The 19,556-nt window shown below is 39.3% G+C and overlaps 1 protein-coding gene across 5 annotated transcripts in view; it reads left to right on the top strand.

The window, feature by feature from the left end:
* CEP95 (centrosomal protein 95) overlaps positions 1–19,556 on the top strand; it is a 59,501-nt gene that overhangs the window by 2,375 nt on the left and 37,570 nt on the right. For 3 of the 5 annotated variants that reach the window (XM_060290712.2, XM_030843224.3, XM_030843223.3), the window contains exons 3-6: positions 870–977; positions 4,063–4,173; positions 6,984–7,089; positions 8,501–8,616. In XM_060290712.2, coding sequence (XP_060146695.1) covers positions 870–977; positions 4,063–4,173; positions 6,984–7,089; positions 8,501–8,616 — 441 coding nt within the window. Of the gene's footprint in view, positions 1–869; positions 978–4,043; positions 4,174–6,983; positions 7,090–8,500; positions 8,617–19,556 lie in introns of those variants that run through there. The other 2 variants (XM_060290713.2, XM_030843227.3) reach the window with 2 other exon arrangements.

Raw genomic sequence — 19,556 nt, 5'->3', positions numbered from 1 at the left:
CATAATGCCCTGTGAAAGTCACACCTTTTCTGTAAATGTACCTTCATAGTTCTAAAATCGAGTGGAATTTGGAAACTTGTTGAATCCTGGTATTTAACCAATGTTACGGATAAGAATTGTTGTTTGCACTTTGTTCCTGGTTAAATATCTCAGAGTTCTTATCCATAGATTGCTCTGCTGCCTCTGTATCTTTATCTAGTTTATAACCATTAAGCACTAAAGTTCTGTGAAGTCTCTCTTCCCTCCATTACCATGAGTCAGTGCCCTCATTGCTTTCTGGAATAATGGCATGGCCTCCAGCTGGTATCTTTGATACTAGTCTCAACTCTCTTTAGGGTTCAGAGGCAGGTAGTTATTAGACCAGTCTTTTAGAATACTTTTTTCATCCTTCCCCAAGACATTCATCTTCCTCAGTACCAGAGAAGAAACTCCAAATTTAAGTTGTTAAAATCTTTCTGCATTATGCTGATCTTACAAACCTTTATACCAGTAATTCCCAATAGGCTGCTTTAACAAGACATACACAGACCCCTCCTTCGCACCTGCCTATGGCTATAGGTTAAAGTGTCCCTTGTATTTTCTCCCTTATTAGAGTATTAGCATCTCCTTGAATTCAGGGACCTTTTTAGCTTTCTTTAACACGGTGCTTATTATAAAACATGTTTATATATATGTTGATTGAATAAATATTCAGCCATATTCAATCAAATATTCAGCCACTAAAGATTCTGCTTTGTGGAATTCAGGCTCTGTTTATCTGTATGTTATAGCTTGCTCTGTTTGGGCAGAGCTCAGAGGCCTGGTCAGAGACAGGTAGATGAAAACTTGGACTCTCATAGATGCAAAATTATGTAGTTTTTTTCCCACAGACCTCATAGCTATTCCCAGGAGTCAAGAGGATGAAGCTCACAATGTACAAGCAGTAATTGATTCATTGGCTTTGGATTATCTGCAGGTCAGCTTGTCTCACATAACAGGTTGGTATATACTTAACCATCAGATAATTTTGCGTTTTACTAAAATCATTTGTTTTGTAGCATTCTAGATATTGTTTAACCAAATGAGTAAGCTTGTGAAATAGACCAAACAGCAAGACTGAGCCAAGACAATTCACTGGTATAGTTAAGACAACCATCCTTACGAGCTTTTCCAGGAGTCATACACTGAGTTTGGGATAGGTCTAAGATACAAGAATCCTAGCTGGTAGTTTGAGGTGTGTTTTGTTGTTGTTACTTTAAAGCTCTCAGTCTGCTTGTTTGTAGTTGCTAAGAATTAGAAACACCTAAATGTCCATTAATAGGGACAGGTTAAATAAATTATTGTAGCTCCATATAGGGAACTACTCTGCAGCTGTGAAAGATGATTGATGATGCTCTGTATACAACGTTCCATATTAGTGGAATGATCTCTAATATATACTGTATGAGGAAAATGTGGTTATAATGCTAATGTGCAGAGTATGCTACTGTTTGTAAAAACAAAGGTGGGGAGAAAATATATGCAGTTGATTGAATGCCAAAGGACTCTCTAGAAGCATATGCAAAAAACCTGTAATACTGATTACCTCCAATGACAGGAACTACAGGGCTGCAGGACAAGGGTGGGATGAGACTTTTCATTTTATACCTTCTGAACTTTTTGAATTTTGAACCATGTGAATGTATTACCTGTTCAAAATAAATAAAACCGTAAATTGTTTTTCAGCCTTTTTCCAAAAAAGTGTACATGGTTGTATTCAAAAGCCAGACATACCAAATACATTTGTAAATCCCTATTTTTGGTAAATAGAAAATGAGGATTAGTTCAGTAAATTATTACAAGCTAATGAACAGAGGGAATCTTGGGGACTTGAAACTATACTTAAGTCACTAAGCGAAGGTTTTTACTGTTTTATTCTTTGACAGTCGTTAAAAGAGGTATATGTTAATAAGGATAGGTCACTTACATCTCTTATTTTGATACATCAATAAGAACAGATTTTTACAAAAATACTCTGTCTTAAGTTTTTTAGTGCAGTTCTAGGTGAATGAGTGTGGTAAAGTAGTTTGGAGAAAATTCATTTTGAGGGATAACCCTGGGATTTCCCTGTTCTTTTGAAATTTGGAATGGCTTTATCACCCGAGTAATTTCTGGTATTTGTGTTTACTAAATAAACATACTGTACACCAAGGTTTTGTCTGCTTATAGAGCCTTTTGATGCAGAGCTGCCCCTGACAACTCATACCCACCCCATCCCCATGGAAAGTTGCAAAACTGCTTACCTCCTCCAGTAGACTGCAAGGCAGCTTTTTACTCCTTCTGTGCTGTTTAAAGCAGTTTCTCCGGGACTTCCCTGGTGGCGCAGTGGTTAAGAATCCACCTGCCGATGCAGGGGACACAGGTTCGAGCCCTGGTCCGGGAGGATCCCACATGCCACAGAGCAACTAAGCCCGTGTGCCACAACTACTGAGCCTGCGCTCTAGAGCCTGCAAGCCACAACTACTGAAGCCTGCGCACCACAACTACTGAAGCCCACCCACCTAGAGCCCGGGCTCTGCAACAAGAGAAGCCACCGCAATAAGAAGCCCGTGCACCACAACAAAGAGTAGCCCCTGTTCGCTGCAACTAGAGAAAGCCTGCGTGCAGCAATGAAGACCCAACACAGCCAAAAATAAGTAAATTTATTAAAAAAAAGAAAAATAAAGCAGTTTCTCCTACATCATGAAGCACTGCATTCTGGCGGGCAGTCTTAGTTGCTGGGTTGGCAGAGTATGCTCCCCATCCTAGAAACCAGAAGTCTTGGGTATGTCCTTGGGGTATGCTTGTATATCTTGTTAAGCCAGAAAACATAGGGCTTAAAAACAAGATTTCTGTTCAGCTGTTTTAAACAAAAAAACTCTCAAACATTGATTATCTTTACTAGAGTGTTGTAAAACATCAAATTTCTGGTTTAGGTTTGTTTTGCATCATGACTGAAGTTATGAATGGCTAGATTATCTCAAATATCAAATTTCCACTCTGCCTCTCCCATACTTGTTTGAATTCATGCCAGCTCTGATCTCCCAAAGGACAACCCAGGTGTCTCAGCAGTTAAGTTCCATCCATACCTGATGTTGATTGGAGTCCATTTTAGGTGACATTAAACATGTCAAGTTTCCATGCTTTTGCCAGTCCATGTTTTGTTAACATTTCAACTTAACATTTATTAAAAATCTATTATAGGCCAGATACTGTGCTAGGGACTGTTTAAAGATTAGTTTTAAGTATAAAGCGGGTATAGTGGGAGCTAAGGCTGGAGAGGTTGGGGGTGAGGTGAGATTAAAAGTGGTTTTATATGCAGGGACCCATGGTCAGTTTTATTTATTTTTTATTTTTTGTGGTACGCGGGCCTCTCACTGCTGCGGCCTCTCCCGTTGCGGAGCACAGGCGGCTCCGGACGCGCAGGCTCAGTGGCCATGGCTCACGGGCTCAGCCGCTCCACAGCCTGTGGGATCCTCCCAGACCGGGGCACGAACCCGCGTCCCCTGCATCGGCAGGCGGACTCTCAACCACTGCGCCACCAGGGAAGCCCCATGGTCAGTTTTTAATCAAAAAATGGCATAATCTATACAAAGTGAATAGGAGTTAACAAATTTTAAAAATTAGGAATTCCTGATGAGAGTATCCCAAGTATTTTGTGTGTTTTATATTACTCTACTGCTATTGTTTTCAGAACAAACCACTATCTGAAAGTGTTCCCTCCTGCAATTTTTTTTACCAAACTAATAAAGTTCAGCTTAGTTGCTTTATTTATACTTCAGTATAAAACTTAGAGGATGAAGTCCACTTATTTTGCTTCTTGATAAATGAAGGACTATGCCAATGAATTATCAACCATACTATTCAAGACTACCCCTTTTTCTTCAGATATAATCAAGCATCAGGAAATTAATGTTTTTAATATTTATAATATTTTTTCTCCTGGATTAATTTATAATCCTTGTATCGTGAACAATATTTTCACAGTGGTATATCCATTTCAAAATTATGAGGCTTTCAATTTCTTGGTTAATTTTTTTTAATAGCTCTGTATTCTGTGTTCAGGAGAAAATATAGTGAAAGGAGATAAAGAATCTATTAAGAATCTCCTAGAAATATTTGATGGGTTACTGGAATATCTTACAGAACACATCAGTGAAACATCTCACGAGAAAAGTAAGTTTAAGAAAAAAATTTGGTTTGATTTATATTCTGTGTTATGTCTCTTTGTCTTTTATCTTTTTGCCTGTTTTTCTCCATAGGAATTAGAATCACTAGTACACTATATCTGATAAATTTAATTATAAATTAAATTTCAGTTCTCATTGTTCCAAGTGGTTGAAACCTCTATCCTAGGCTACCATCATGTCTTTCGTTAACTTGGTTATTGCTCATAACTTACTTTAAAGCTAATCTACAATAGAAAGCTAAATCTGACTAAAATTGCTTACTGTCCTATTATTACATGAAATTCCTTACTCCAAAATGTTCTACGTCAGAACTGCCATTTTTGTTATAAATTTGGATACTGGGGAGGCATCAGCAGGAAGGGTTGGTACATTTCTGTCTCCAGCCTACACTTCAGTTTGTGACAGCGTGAATATTTTTTATTTCACTTGTCAAGTGACTCAGTTCTCCAAATCGTAACAGTTTATTGTATGAAATTTTGATATTATGTTTTTTTAATGATAAAGATCATTATTGCTATATTATTTTCCAAAGGTGTCATGGTTATTTAAACTGGATCATTAATGTATAAGTGCTATTCATAATCTTTGGTTCCATAAATCCCATTTCTAGGGATTTGTCCTAAGAAAATAATACAAAAGAAAGGTGCTTGAAGGTCTTCATGCAATGTTATTTATCATTGGGGGAAAAAAACAAAACAAAGAACTTTATGTCTTAACAGTTTGAGATTGGTCAGTAAATAATGTATGTATTAATACACAGTGAATAATATATGACCCATATTAGAATGGGTTTACTATTGTAAAGTTATTCAAAACAAGTTTTTAGCAGTAATAGCAATTAGTATAAATTATAATACAAATGAAGACAAAAAATTGGGACAGGCTCATCATTCCTAATTCTCACATTGTTGATGGTGAGACCTATGCTGTGAATATAACATCTGAAATTAATCTTAAATTCTTTAGTTAGAGATAGTTTTCTATCTTTTATCCTTGTTGCTGAAAAAGACTTAAAAGCATATAGAGATAAGGCCTAGAAGGAAAGATTGAAAGGCACGCCACACTGTACATTTCTTTTTTTTATTTCAAAAAACTTGAGTTTTGAGTGTTTAATGTATGTTAAATATCAGCCTAGGTACTCTGGGAAGATTCAGAGCTGCATGCCGTGTTTATTGCTCTCAAAGAAAACTATACTCAAGTCAGGGAGACTGCCATAAATACATACAGTAAAAACATCGTAGGAGAATTGGGAGGGAGTGAATGACATGGAAAAACTCACCTAATTCAAGGCTACCAGTAGCTATTTCAATGCTCTGTGGCTTTTTAGTCATTTTAGCAGCAAGAGTAAGGGGAAGAAAACTACCTAAAAGAGTAATTAATTTGAAATGTTCTAACGACAGCAGTCTTTATGATGTAGTACTTGATCGCGTGTAGGGGAGGAATGATAGGCAGTGGGAATGGAGAGGAGGACAGAAATGAGAGATACTTACATGTGAGGCTGGTAATAATGAAATGCTGAGCGGGGGATCTTCCCAGGGGAGGTCAGTAGGATATGATAAGCTTAGTGCTGCTAGAAGGGAGTTTGCTCAGATGGGCCCTCCCTATGTGATAGTACTGTAGTTGGAGAATGTTTTCTGAAGTCTGATTCTCACCTTTGCAGGTCCAAGTTTATATAGCAGTATTACCTAGAGCTGATCAGAATTTTCAACATGCCAATTAATAATGGGAACTAAATCTGTATTATCACTAGTCAGGTCAGGTACAGAGCAGTTTTTTCTGAGTTAGCATTATCATTTACCACTGAAGATCAAGGGATTTGAAGGCAGACTATGGGCTTAATGCTGCCACTTACTGTATGACTCACTAAGTTTCATCCCTCACTGTAGGACTGAAGCTATCTAAGCCTCAGTTTTCTCTTCTGAAATTCTTTCATGATTGTAGTGAAGGTTAATAGATATGCATAAGTAATTTAGCATTGAGCCTAGCCCAGAGTAAATACACAATGAATATTGACTAATGTTGTTAAAATGTTGCTTGGTGAATATAGAAACAGAAAAAAGTGAAGGTGGTTGTTGAAACAGGAAATCTTTAGAAGTGGGATGGGAATATCCAGACGGGTATATCTGAAGTAGGAGGTTTCACCCACATACCTCCCGAAATCACTTCCCTAGTGAGTTACTGCCACTGTGAAAGTGTATTTCTTAAGTATGTTGGGGTAGAAAATAGGTTGAGAGTCTTTTTTTTTTTTTTTTTTTTTTTGGGTGTGCTGTGTGGCATGAGGGATCCTAGCTCCCCGACCGGGGATTGAACCCGTGCCCCTACAGTGGAAGCACAGAGTCTTAACCACCAGACCGCCAGGGAAGTCCCAAGGTTGATAGTCTTAAGGAAAATTTCATCCACACCTTGATGTGGTCTCACTCTTATCTTAGGCTAGGGCATGATTGTCTTGGAGCTTGAGGTAGGCTGACATAGTCATGTTTTTCTGAAGCCACATCCTAGTCACCTTGCCTCAGATATCTCTAACTCACAGATAGAGAGGTGTAAAGAATACTAAATGAACCTACCACCTGGCTTAAAAAATAGAACATTGCTAATACAACTGTAGACCCTGCTTTTAAAGCAACACTAGCGTGCTCATTGCAAGTAATGATTTGGTTCTCACTTCACTTTCACAAGAGCCCAGTGTACCAGGAAGGGGTTGAGGATATTTTACTGTCCTTACCTCTACCCATCCCCTGTAGAGAAACAGTTGCATTAACTTGGGTTTTTGGTATTGTTTTTATCTGTTCCAAACAGGTGAAACTGGACAGCGTTCTAAAGAATCCCATCGAGGAGACCCTTTGGAAGAGCGAGAAAGTACTAAAGAATCCAGATCATCATGGAAAAGAGTTTCTTTTGAGAGGTAGCACTCAATGTCTGTGAATTTAAGCAAAACAAGTTATGCTTTTCCTTCTACTAAGAATTAAAATTGCACACAATATACCAGAATGGCAGCAAAAAAACAAAGCTGATGTGAAAATTTACTAACTTCTCATGTTTTAAACCTCCCTGAGGGAGTTTTAAGAACCTCGAGCTATATATAATACTTAATTCTCAGCATTAGCCACCTACTTAATTTAAAACATTTCCCTTAATCATCAAAGTAGTTCATGTTCCTTGCTGAACATTTGGAAAGTACAGAGGAATAAAAAAGAAGCAAAAAAAGAAAAAAGATGAACTGTATCATTCAGAACTAAGTAACTGCTTGTTAACATTTTGTTGTAATTTAGCCTTCTTTACTGTTTTTTTCTTTTGGGGATTTAGTCATATTGTCTGTATAATTTTGTTTCCTGCATTTTAAAGTTTAACACATCAAGTCTTTTCCTAACTTGATAAACTCTTTACAATCATTTTTAGTCACTGTATAACATATCATGCATATGGGTGCATCATAATTTACTAAACCACACCTCTGAAGTGGAGGTAGTTGTTCCTTTGTTTTTCATATTATTATTTTTTAATGTGATACATACTTCTGTTTATTCTTTCTCTACTCTGCTTCCACTCATATATTTAAGCTACATTCCGAGTGGAAGATTATGAATGATATAAGGCTATTAAAAGTTGCCAAATTACTTTCCCAAAAGGCTGTGACTATTTAAATACCCACCAGCAGTATAAAAGTACTGGGTTACTGCACCCTCATCAACCAGTATCATCGACCAATACCAGAGTTACAGAATTGCTGTTTTCATAGGCAAAATGTAATGTTGTTGCAGGTTTGATTGTACTTCTGCTAAGTAGAGGTTGAACATGCTGCTATGATTTTCCTTTAAGTATCCAATTATCAGTTTTTTTATGGAATTTGTCATGGTTTGAAAAGCACAGGCAAAGCCTTCTTGTTTAAATATAGTATGTTGTAGAAAACGTGTCTTAAAGGAGACCATCAGGAAATAAATTTTTTGACTTTATTTTTCATTATTAGATTAAAAAAAATAACAAAAGTGCAACAATAAAAGGATGTTTAATACAAAATTAATATCCTACCTAGATTCCCTTCACTTCCACACCTCTAAAGTAACCAGTATTTATTGTTCTCTATGTATATTCACCTATACATTTAATCCTTGACACTTCATACACAGCTTTTCCCGCCATACGTGTATCAGTTAAAACAGTTAAGCAGCAGAAGGAAAAGTCTCCTGTTTTCTGCACATAACAATGACGAATCTGAACATCCATAGGCAGGCTGCTTGAAGCAGCTCTTGGGGTCCTCACAGAAAGGGCCCTTTGTGGTCAGGCCAGGCCATCAGTAAGTGAGGAAACTCTTTCAGGTGCTCCTCATCATCTGAGGCATTGGGCCCCTCTTGGGGTGGAGATGAAGCAGAATCCACTGGTGAAATAATTAGACTTGGAGACACAGCACACACCTTTTCTCTAAGAAGTAATGGTGAGTAGTTAAACTTCACATATCAGTTATTGTTATTCAACATAAAACTGTGAAAATGTAAATAGTTAGAAGTGTTTAAAAGTTGAGAAGAATAGAGAGAGCCCTAACTGGACATCAAAATTGAAATTCCAGAATACTGCCATTACCCACTGTATATGAACAGTTGTCCAGAATGAGTCAAGTGGGAGTCCTAGGCGCATGGGCAAATAGGTGGATGCAAGTTTGTCATGTAATATGTGGGACTTGATACCCTAGGAAGAAAATTCTGGCAGCTTAACAGTTTGGTCACACTCAGAATACCCCCTAAGTATAGTTTCCTGAGCTGGGTGACTCACTTTTTTCATGGTGTCAACCAAGTGTGTACATCCAGTGGCAGTTTTTCTCCCAGGCTTCAGGCCATATTTCTAACAGTCCCTGCTTATACACAGTAAACCTGAATATCTCTCAGCCATGTTTTGAGACTCTCACCTTGCCCTCCTCCAGCCATCCCACTTCCTGTTCTGCCCATCTTGGTTGTCTTGCTTTTCTCTTGGCATCATATAGTTTCTTTTTTCTTTTCTCTTTTTCTTTTCTTTTTTTTTTTTTTTGGCTGTGCCATGCAGCTTGCAGGATCTCAGTTTCCCGACCAGGGATTGAACCTGGGCCACGGCAGTGAAAGCCCAGAATCCTAACCACTAGGCCACCAGGGAACTTCCAACATCATATAGCTTCTTTTGTTGGAATGCTCTTCCTTTCTCTTTCTGGCAAACTCACTCTATACAAAGCCCAGCCTCTGAGGCTCTGTATTCCTACATTGTGGTCTTCTCACCTTGACTATTATGTAAACTGTGAGTTCCAGGGACAGTAGCGACCTCCTATTCATTCAGCAAATTGTTTATTTAATGCCTTCCCTTTGCCAGGCAGTGGTGATACAGTAGTAAACAGAATAGACACAGACACAAATCCCTTCCCTTATAGAACTTATATTCTACTTGTGGAGGCAGTCAGTAAATAAGACAAATAAGTGAAATGTCTAATAAAATTATTCATATTCGTCTTAGTATTCCAAAAATTAGCAAAACATTAGGTCCACAATAAGTTTTTTTTTTTTAAATGGAAGAACAGGAATGCTAGAGTAGAATTAAGTACATTAAATTATGGGAATCAAGTGGCCTGTATTCTCTTCCAGACTCTGCTACTGGCTGTGTGACTTTGGACAAGCCCCTTATCTTTTCTGAGCCTCTGTTTCTTCAAGTGTGAAATTAGAGAATTAAACTAAACCATCTTTGAAATCCCTTTCAGCATTAACACTCTAATTCCAAGGAATAGACACACCATTCCAAGGAATTGCGTTCGAAGAACCTATGTCTGGGAGGTCAGACAGTAAGCCAAAGACATTTACTTGCCACTGGGATGGGCAAAGTAGCAGAATGACCAGAGTCAAGTGTAGGTAATGCAAGAATGTTTCTTCAAGGTAGAGAGTCAGATGAAAGGGATGGTGATTTTAGAAATGGTGTTCTGTGATAGCAAGTGCCATGTAGAAAGGTTATATCTATAAAAAGTGAATTATTATTTTCAGATTTTAACTTCAGATTATAATGCAATTAAAAGGAAAAAAAGAAGTGGTTGAGAGGGCTTCCCTGGTGGTGCAGTGGTTGAGAGTCTGCCTGCCGACACAGGGGACACGGGTTCGTGCCCAGGTCCGGGAAGATCCCACATGCCGCGGAGCGGCTGGGCCCGTGAGCCATGGCTGCTGAGCCTGCGCATCCGGAGCCTGTGCTCCGCAACGGGAGAGGCCACAACAGTGAGAGGCCCGCGTACCGAAAAAAAAATTGATGTCATATGGTAGCTTCCTTTTATATTTGGATTTAATTCATCAGATAAATGTCATCATATACATTCTTAGACATCTAACTTAGGCTTTAATTCCAGGACTATAAATCTTTCTTTTTTATTGCAATATAATTGACATATAACATTATATTACTTATACAGATGTACAATATGATTCTTCAGTAGTATGTATTGCAAAATGATTACCACAGTATGTCTAGTTAACATTCGTTACCAAAAAATTACAAACTTTTTTCTTGTGATGAGAACTTTTAAGATCTACTCTATTAGCAACTTTCAAATATACAACACAGTATTTTTTTCTTAAACCTTTTTTAAAATTGAGATATAGTTGATGTACAATATTATATGTTACAGGTGTACAGCATAGTGATTCACAATTTTTAAATTTTTATATTCCATTTATAGTTATTATAAAGTATTGGCTATATTCCCTGTGTTGTACAATATATCCTTGTATCTTATTTTATACATAATAGTTTGTACCTCTTAACCCCTTCCCTGTCTTGCCCCCTCCCCACTGGTAACCACTAGTTTGTTCTCTATATCTGTGTGTTTGTTTCCTTTTTGTTATATTCACTAGTTTGTTTTATTCTTTAGCTTCCACATATAAATGATATCATATAGTATTTGTTTTTCTGTCCGACTTATATCACTTAGCATAATACCCTCCAGGTCCATCCATGTTGTTGCAAATGGCAAAATTTTCATTCCATTTTTATGGGTGAGTAGTAGTCCATTATATATATATATATATATATATATATATATATATATATATACACCACATTTTCTCTATCCATCCATTTGTTTGGTTTTTTTTTTTCATCCATTTGTTGATGGACACAGGTTGCTTCCATATCTTGGCAATTATAAATAATGCTGCTATGAATGTTGGGGGTGCATGTATCTTTTCAAATTAGTGTTCCCATTTATTTTGGATATATAACCAGAAGTGGAGTTGCTGGGTCATATGGTAGTTCTGTTTTTAGCTTTTTGAAAAACTGTTATACTGTTCTCCACAGTGGCAGCACCAATTTGCATTCCCACCTGTAGTGTACAAGGGTTCCCTTTTTTCCACATCCTCACCAGCATTTGTTATCTGTGGTCTTTTTTTTGGGGGGGGTCAACATACACTTACTTTAATGTATTTTTTTTATTAATTTTTATTGGAGTATAGTTGCTTTACAATGCTGTGTTAATTTCTTTTGTATGGCAAAGTGAATCAGTTATATGTATACATATATTTCCTCTTCTTTAGATTTCCTTCCCATTTAGGTCACCACAGAGCATTGAGTAGAGTTCCCTGTGCTATACAGTAGGTTTTCATGAGTTATCTGTTTTATACATAGTAGTGTATATATGTCAATCATAATTTCCCAATTCATCCCACCTGCCCCCTTCCCCCCTTGATATCCATAAGTTTGTTCACTATATCTGTGTCTCTATTTCTGCTTTGCAAATAAGTTCATCTGTACCATTTTTCTAGATTCCACATGTAAGTGATATTATACAATATATTTCTCTTTCTGACTTATTTTACTCTGTATGACACTCTCTAGGTCTATCCACTTCTCTGCAAATGGCATTATTTCATTCTTTTTTTATGGCTGAGTCGTACTGCATTGTATATATGTACCACATCTTTTTTATCCATCCCTCTCTTGATAGACATTTAGGTTGCTTCCATGTCCTGGCTATTGTAAATAGTGCTGCAGTGAACATTGGAGTGCATGTATCTTTTTGAATTACGGTTTTCTCTGGTATCTGTGGTCTTTTTGATGATAGACATTCTGACAAGTGTGAGGTGATATCTCATTGTGGTTTTAATTTGCATTTCTCTGATGATTAGCGATATCGAGCATCTCTTCATGTGCCTGTTAGCCATCTGTATGTCTTTTTTGGAAAAATGTCTATTCGGGTCTTCTGCCCTTTTTTTTTTTTGCGGTACGCCGGCCTCTCACTGTTGTGGCCTCTCCTGCTGCGGAGCACAGGCTCCAGACGCGCAGGCTCACGGGCCAGCCGCTCTGCGGCATGTGGGATCTTCCCAGACCGGGGCACGAACCCGTGTCCCCTGCATCGGCAGGCGGACTCTCAACCACTGCGCCACCAGGGAAGCCCTTCTGCCCATTTTTTAATTGGGCTTGTTTTGTTTGATGTTGAGTTGTATGAGCCTTTTATATATTTTGGATATTAATCTCTTTGTCAGTCATCTCATTAGCAAATATTTTCTAATTTTAAAGGTTGTCTTTTTTTGTTTTTGTTTGTTTTTCTGGCCACACGGCGTAGCATATGGGATTTTAGTTCCCTGTCCAGGGATCGAACCTGCACCCCCTGCATTGGAAGCACAGAGTCTCAACCTCTGGACCATCAGGGAAGTCCCTAAAGGTTGTCTTTTTGTTGATGGTTTCCTTTGCTGTGCAAAAACTTATAAGTCTAACTAGGTCCCATTTGTTTATTTTTGCTTTTATTTCCTTTGCTTTAGGAGACAGAGCCAAAAAGATACTGCTACAATTTATGTCAAAGAGTGTTCTGCATATGTTTTCTTCTAGGAGTTTTATGGTTTTTGGTCTTACATTTAGACCTATAATCCAATTTGAGTTTACTTTTGTACATGGTGTGAGAAAATGTTGTAATTTCATTCTTTTACGTGTAGCTGTCCAGTTTTCCTAGCACCACTTATTGAAGGACTTTTTCTCTGTTGTATATTATTGCCTCCTTGTCATAGATTAATTGACCTTCAGTGTGTGGGTTTATTTCTAGGCTCTCTATTCTGTTCCACTGATTTATGTATCTGGCTTTGTGCTAGTTCCATACTGTTTTGATTACTGTAGCTTTGTAGTATAGTCTGAAGTCAGAGAGCGTGAACCCTACAGCTCCTTTCTTGCTCAAGATTGTTTTGGCTATTCAGGGTCTTTTGTGTTTCCATACAAATTTTAACATTATTTGTTCTAGTTCTGTGAAAAATGTCATTGGTAATTTGGTAGGGATTGCATTGAATATGTGAATTGCCTTGACTAGTATAGTCAATTTAACAGTATTCTTCTAATTTTTGAACATGGTATATCTTTACATCTGTGTGTCATCTTCAGTTTCTTTCATCAGTGTCTTATAGTTTTCTGAGTACAAGTCTTTTACCTCCTTAGGTAGGTTTATTCCTGGGTGTCTTATTCTTTTTGGTGCAGTGACAAATGGGATTGTTTCCTTAATTTCTCTTTCTGATAGTTTGTTGTTAGTGTATAAAATTGTGACAGATTTCTTCATATTAATTTTGTATCCTGCAACTTTACTGAATTCACTGGTGAGCTCTGGTAGTTTTCTGGTGGCTTCTTTAGGATTTTCTATATATAGTATCATGTCATCTGCAAACTGATAGTTTTACTTCTTCCTTTCCAATTTAGATTCCTTTTATTTTTTTCTCTTGTCTGATTGCTGTGGCTAGGACTTTCAATTCTATGTTGCATAAATGTGGTGAGAGAGGGCATCCTTGTCTTGTTCCTGATCTTAGAGGAAAATGCTTTTGGCTTTTCACCATTGAGTATGATGTTAACTGTGGGTTTCTTACATATGGCCTTTATTACGTTGAGGTATGTTCCCTCTATGCCCACTTTCTGGAGAGTTTTTATCATAAATGGGTGTTGAATTTTGTCAAAAGCTTTTTCTGCATCTATTAAGATGATCCTTTGATTTTTATTCTTTCAGTTTGTTAATGTGGTACAGATTCTGAAAATCTTTGCATCCCTGGGATAAATCCCACTTGATCATGGTGTAGGATCCTTTCAATGCGTTGTTGGATTCGGTTTGCTAATATTTCATTGAGAATTTTTGCATCTATGTTCACCAGTGATTTGGGCCTGTAATTTTCTTTTTTTGTGATATCTTTGTCTGGTTTTGGTATCAAGGTGATGCTGGCCTCATTGAGTGAGTTCGGAAGTGTTCCTTCCTCTGCGATTTTTTGGAATAGTTTGAGAAGATTAGGTGTTAACTCTTCTCTACGTGTTTGGTAGAATTCAGCTGTGAAGCCATCTGGTCCTGGACTTTTTGTTTGTTGAGAGTTTTTAAATTAGTGATTCAGTTTCGTTACTGGTAATTGGTCTGTTCGTATTTTCTGTTTCTTCCTGGTTCAGTCTTGGGAGATTGTACATTTCAAAGAATTTGTCCTTTTCTTCTAGGTTGTCCATTTTATTGGCATCTAGTTGTTTGTAGTAGTCTCTTATGATCTTTTGTATTTCTTTGGTGCTGGTTGTAACTTTTCTTTTTTCCCTTCTGATTTTATTGATTTGGACCTTCTCTCTTTTTTCTTGATGAGTCTGGCTAAAGGTTTATCAATTTTGTTTGTTTTTTCAAAGAACCAATTCTTAGTTTCATTGATTTTTTTCTATTGTTTTTTTTAGTCTCTATTTTATGTTTCTGCTTTGACCTTTCTTTCCTTCTACTAACTTTGGGTTTTGTCTGTGCTTTTTTTAGTTCTTTTAGGTATAAGGTTAGGTTGTTTATTTGAGGTTTTTTTGTTTCGTGAGGTAAGCTTGTATCACTAACTTCCCTCTTAGAACTGCATTTGCTGCATCCCATAGATTTTGGATTATTATGTTTTTGTTTTCATTTGTCTCCAGGTATTTTTTTAATTCCTCTTTGATTTCTTCAGTGATCCATTGATTGTTTAACAGCATATTGCTTAACCTCTATGTGTTTGTGTTTTTTGCAGTTTTTCTTGTAGTTGATTACTAGCTTCCTAGTGTTGTGGTCAGAAAAGATGCTTGATGTGATTTCAGTTTTCTTAAATTTACTGAGGTTTATTTTGTGACCTAGCATGTGATCTATTCTGGAGAATGTTCCATGTGCACTTGAAAAGAATGTGCGTGCTGCTTCCTTTGGATCGAATGTTCTGTACATCTATTAAGCCCATCGGGTCTAATGTGTCATTTAAGGCTAGTGTTTCCCTATTGATTTTCCGTCTGGATGATCTGCCCATTGATGTAAGTGTGGTGTTAAAGTCCCTTATTATTACTGTGTTACTGTCAGTTTCTTCCTTTATGTCTGTTAATGTTTGCTTTATGTATTGAGGTGCTTGTATATTGAGTGCATTTATATTTACAGTTATTATGTCGTCTTCTTGGATTGATCCCTTGATCATAATTTAATGTTCTCCTTTGTCTTTTGTAATAGTCTTTAATGTCTATTTTGTCTAATATGAGTATTGCTACCCCAGTTTTCTTTTGTTTTCCATTTGCAGTGTCTCTCTCTATTTCCATATATATATGTGATTGTCTTAAGTTGCTGATCTCTCACCTTTTTTTTTTTTTTTTGCGATACGCAGGCCTCTCACTGTTGTGGTCTGTCCTGTTGCGGAGCATAGGCTCTGGACGCGCAGGCTCAGCGGCCATGGCTCATGGGCCCAGCTGCTCCACGGCATGTGGGATCTTCCCGGACCGTGGCACGAACCCGCGTCCCCTGCATTGGCAGGCGGACTCTCAACCACTGTGCCACCAGGGAAGCCCTGATCTCTCACTTTTAAATGCATTTTAACAACCCTGCACCTGTACTTCCCTTCCTTTATGATTACTGTTTTTGATATCATATCTTATATCTGATTGTTTTGTGTATCCTTAACTGCTTATCATGGATATAAATGATTTTACTCCTTTTCTCTTTTAACCTTACTAACTTTGTGTGTGGATAATTTCCTACCTTTACTGTATGGTTGCCTTTAGCAATGAACTGTTTCATTTTGTAATTTTCACCTTTCTAGTTATGGCCTTTTCTTTTTCACTTAGAGAAGTTCCTTTGACATTTGTTGTAAAGCTGGTTTGGTGATGCTGAACTCTTTTAGCTTTTGCTTGTCTGTAAACTTTTTGATCTCTCCATCAAATCTGAACGAGAGCCTTGCTGGGTAGAGTATTCTTGGTTGAAGGTTTTTCCTTTTCATCACTTTAAATATAGCCTGCCACTCCCTTCTGGCCTGCAGAGTTTCTGCTTAAAAGTCAGCTGATAGCCTTGTAGGAGTTCTCTTGTATGTAATTCGTTGCTTTTCCCTTGTTGCTTTTAAAGGTATTTTTAAAATTTTATTTATTTAATTTATTTATTTTTGGCTGCATTGGGTCTTTGTTGCTGCACATGGGCTTTCTCTAGTTGCGGTGAGCAGGGGCTACTCTTCGTTGCAGTGCAGTGGCTTTTCTTGTTGCAGAGCATGTGTTCTAGGCGCCCAGGCTTCAGGAGTTGTGGCTCGCGGGCTCTGGAGCGCAGGCTCAGTAGTCGTGGCATACAGGCTTAGTTGCTCTGCAGCATGTGGGATCTTCCCAGACCATAGCTCAAACCCGTGTCCCCTGCATTGGCAGGTGGTTTCTTAACCACTGTGCCACCAGGGAAGCCCCCCTTGTTGCTTTTAATATTCTCTCTTTACCTTTAATTTTTGCTCTTAGAACTAGAGTGTGTCTTGTAGTATGGGACTTCTCTGTGCTTCCTGGACTTGGCTGTCTGTTTCCCTTCCCAGGTTAGGGAAGTTTTCAGCTATTATGTCTTCAAATGTTATCAGCTCCTTTCTCTCTCTCTTATCCTTCTGGAACGCTTATAAATGCGAGTATTAGTGCATCTCATATTGTCCTAGAGATCTCTTAAGTGTTCTCATTTCTTTTGATTTCTCTTTAATTCGTTCAGCATCAGTGATTTCCACTACCCTGTCTTCTAGCTCACTGATCCATTCCTCTGTATCATTTAATCTACTTTTAATTCCTTCTAGTGTATTTTTCATTTGTTATTGTATTCTTTATTTCTATCTTCTTGTTCTTTATATTTTCTAACTCTTCATTAAAAACTTCTAATTTCTCATTCTGTGCATCCATTCTTCTCCCATGTTCTTTGATCATCTTTATGATCACTACCCTGAACTCCTTCTCCAGTAGATTGCCTATCTCCACTTCACTTAGTTCTTCTTCTGGGGTTTTATCTTGTACCTTTATCTGGAACGCGTTACTCTGTTGCCTCATTTTGCCTAAGTTGCTGTTTTTATTTTTATGTATCTGGTATGTTGATTATATTTCCCAACTTTGGAGAAGTGGCCTTTTGTTGGAAACGCCTTATGTGTCCCAGCAGTATGTCCTATCTGAGCTATATGCTCTAGCGGTTCCCCCTATGAGGACTGCATGGGTCTTTCTATTGTGGTGGGCTATGTGGGCAGTCTGGTATGCTTGGTTGGCCCCTGGGCCAGTTGGTTGCCTTGTGCAGAGGCTGCCAGCTGCTGGTTGGCTGGTCACGAGGTGGCATAAGGTGGCTAACTGCATAACCACAGGGACCCCCGGGGCTTATACTGGCTCAGTGGTGTGGAGAGTCAGGGTCTAGAAGACTCCAGGGCTGTTGCCTGCCCACTGGTGGGTGAAACCAGGTCCTTGGTTAGTGCTGGTCTACTGGCGGACAGAGCCAGGTCCTGGTTGCAGAGCCCAGGGTCCCAGAGCTTGTGTTGGATCGCTGGGGGGTGGGGGCGGGGGGCGCAGTTCCTGATACAGTTGAGTATGGGGTCTGGGGTGTCCTGAAGCTTGTGTTGGCCTGCTGGTGGGCAAGGCTGTGGCCCAGCTGGTCCCAGCACAGGGTCTGGCCTGCTAATGGGCAGGCTGGGTCCATAAGTTGCAGGACTAGTTTTCTTTCTATTTTTTTTTTAATAATTTTTTTAAATTAATTAATTTGGTTGTGCCAGGTCTTAGTTGAGGCTCACAGGCTCCTTTGTTGAGGTTCACCAGCTTCTTAGTTGTGGCAGGCGGGCTTCCTTAGTTGCGGCTCACCAGCTCCTTAGTTGCAGCAGGAAGGCTTCCTTAGTTGTTGCATGGAAATTCTTAATTGCAGCGTGCATGTGGGATCTAGTTCCCTGACCAGGGTTCGAACCCGGGCCCCCTGCATTGGGAGCGCAGAGTCTTAACCACTGCGCCACCAGGGAAGTCCCGGGACTAGTTTTCTTGAGTCTCATGTCTGTCCCCTGGTGGGAGAAGCTGGTCCAGAGGCTAGAGCAGGCTCTCTGAAGGGCAGGGCCAGGGCCCAGTGGATTCTGGGACTGGTGCATGCCTACTGGTGGGTGAAGCTGGGTCCTGGGCCCTCTGGTGAGCAGGTCCATGTCCCAAGGCTGCATCTGTGGGCTCAGGGGATCTTAAGGCAGCCTGTCTGCTGATGGGTGGGGCTGTGTCCCTGCCCAGTTAGTTGCTTGGCCTGATGTGTCCCAGCACTGGCACCTACAGGCTGTTGGGTTGGGGCCATGTCTTGGCACTAATGAGCTAGAGGTAGGATTCCACAGTGGCGCTTGCCAGCACCAAGGGTCCACATGGTAGAAGGAGCTCCTAAAAAAGGCTGCTGCCAGTGTCTGTGTTCTCATGGTGAACTCCAGTTGCCTCTTGCCTCTCCGGGAAGCTCTCTAAGATCAGCAAGTAGATCTGGCCTAGGCTCCTCTCAAATTACAGCTTCTGTCCTGTGTCTCAGTAGATTTTGTGTGTGCCCTTTAAGAATGAAATCTCTATTTCCTGCAGCCCTCTGGTATTCCCAAAAGTAATCTCCAGTGGTCTTCAAAGCCAAATGTTCTGGGAGCTCATGTTCCCGGTGCAGGCCCCCCAGGCTGGGGAGCCTATGTGGGACTCAAGACTTTGGCAGAACCTTTACAAAGTAATTGTTCTCCTTTGTGGGTCACCCACTGGGGGGTATGGGACTTGACTATATTGCAAGTCTGCCCCTCCTAGCCATCTCGTTGTGGTTCGTTCTTTATGTCTTTAGTTGTAAAAGATCTTTTTTGGTAGGGTCCTGTCTTTTTCATCAATGGTTGTTCTGCAGATGGTTGTGATTTTGGTGTGCCTATGAGAGGAGGTGAGCTCAGAGTCTTTCTACTCTGCCATCTTGGCCATCTCCCTTCCTTAAACCTTTTATATAAGTAAGGAGAAACCCCTTCCTAAGCACCTTGTAACAGGATACACAGCAGGACCTCACCATTATGCAAATCTGGCGTGCCCCTGGGGCCAAGGCACTGCTGCTCTGTGACTGAGTGGGGGAGGGGGTAATGAGGCCTCTACAAGAATTGGGGTTTGCTTTATAGGTGGCGTGAGCCAGATTCCTTATGGAGGAGCCTGGGATGAGAGTTC

Source organism: Globicephala melas, chromosome 20 (genome assembly GCF_963455315.2).
Source record: "Globicephala melas chromosome 20, mGloMel1.2, whole genome shotgun sequence".
Lineage (NCBI taxonomy): Eukaryota > Metazoa > Chordata > Mammalia > Artiodactyla > Delphinidae > Globicephala > Globicephala melas.
This window is presented reverse-complemented; position numbering and strand designations above follow the sequence as displayed.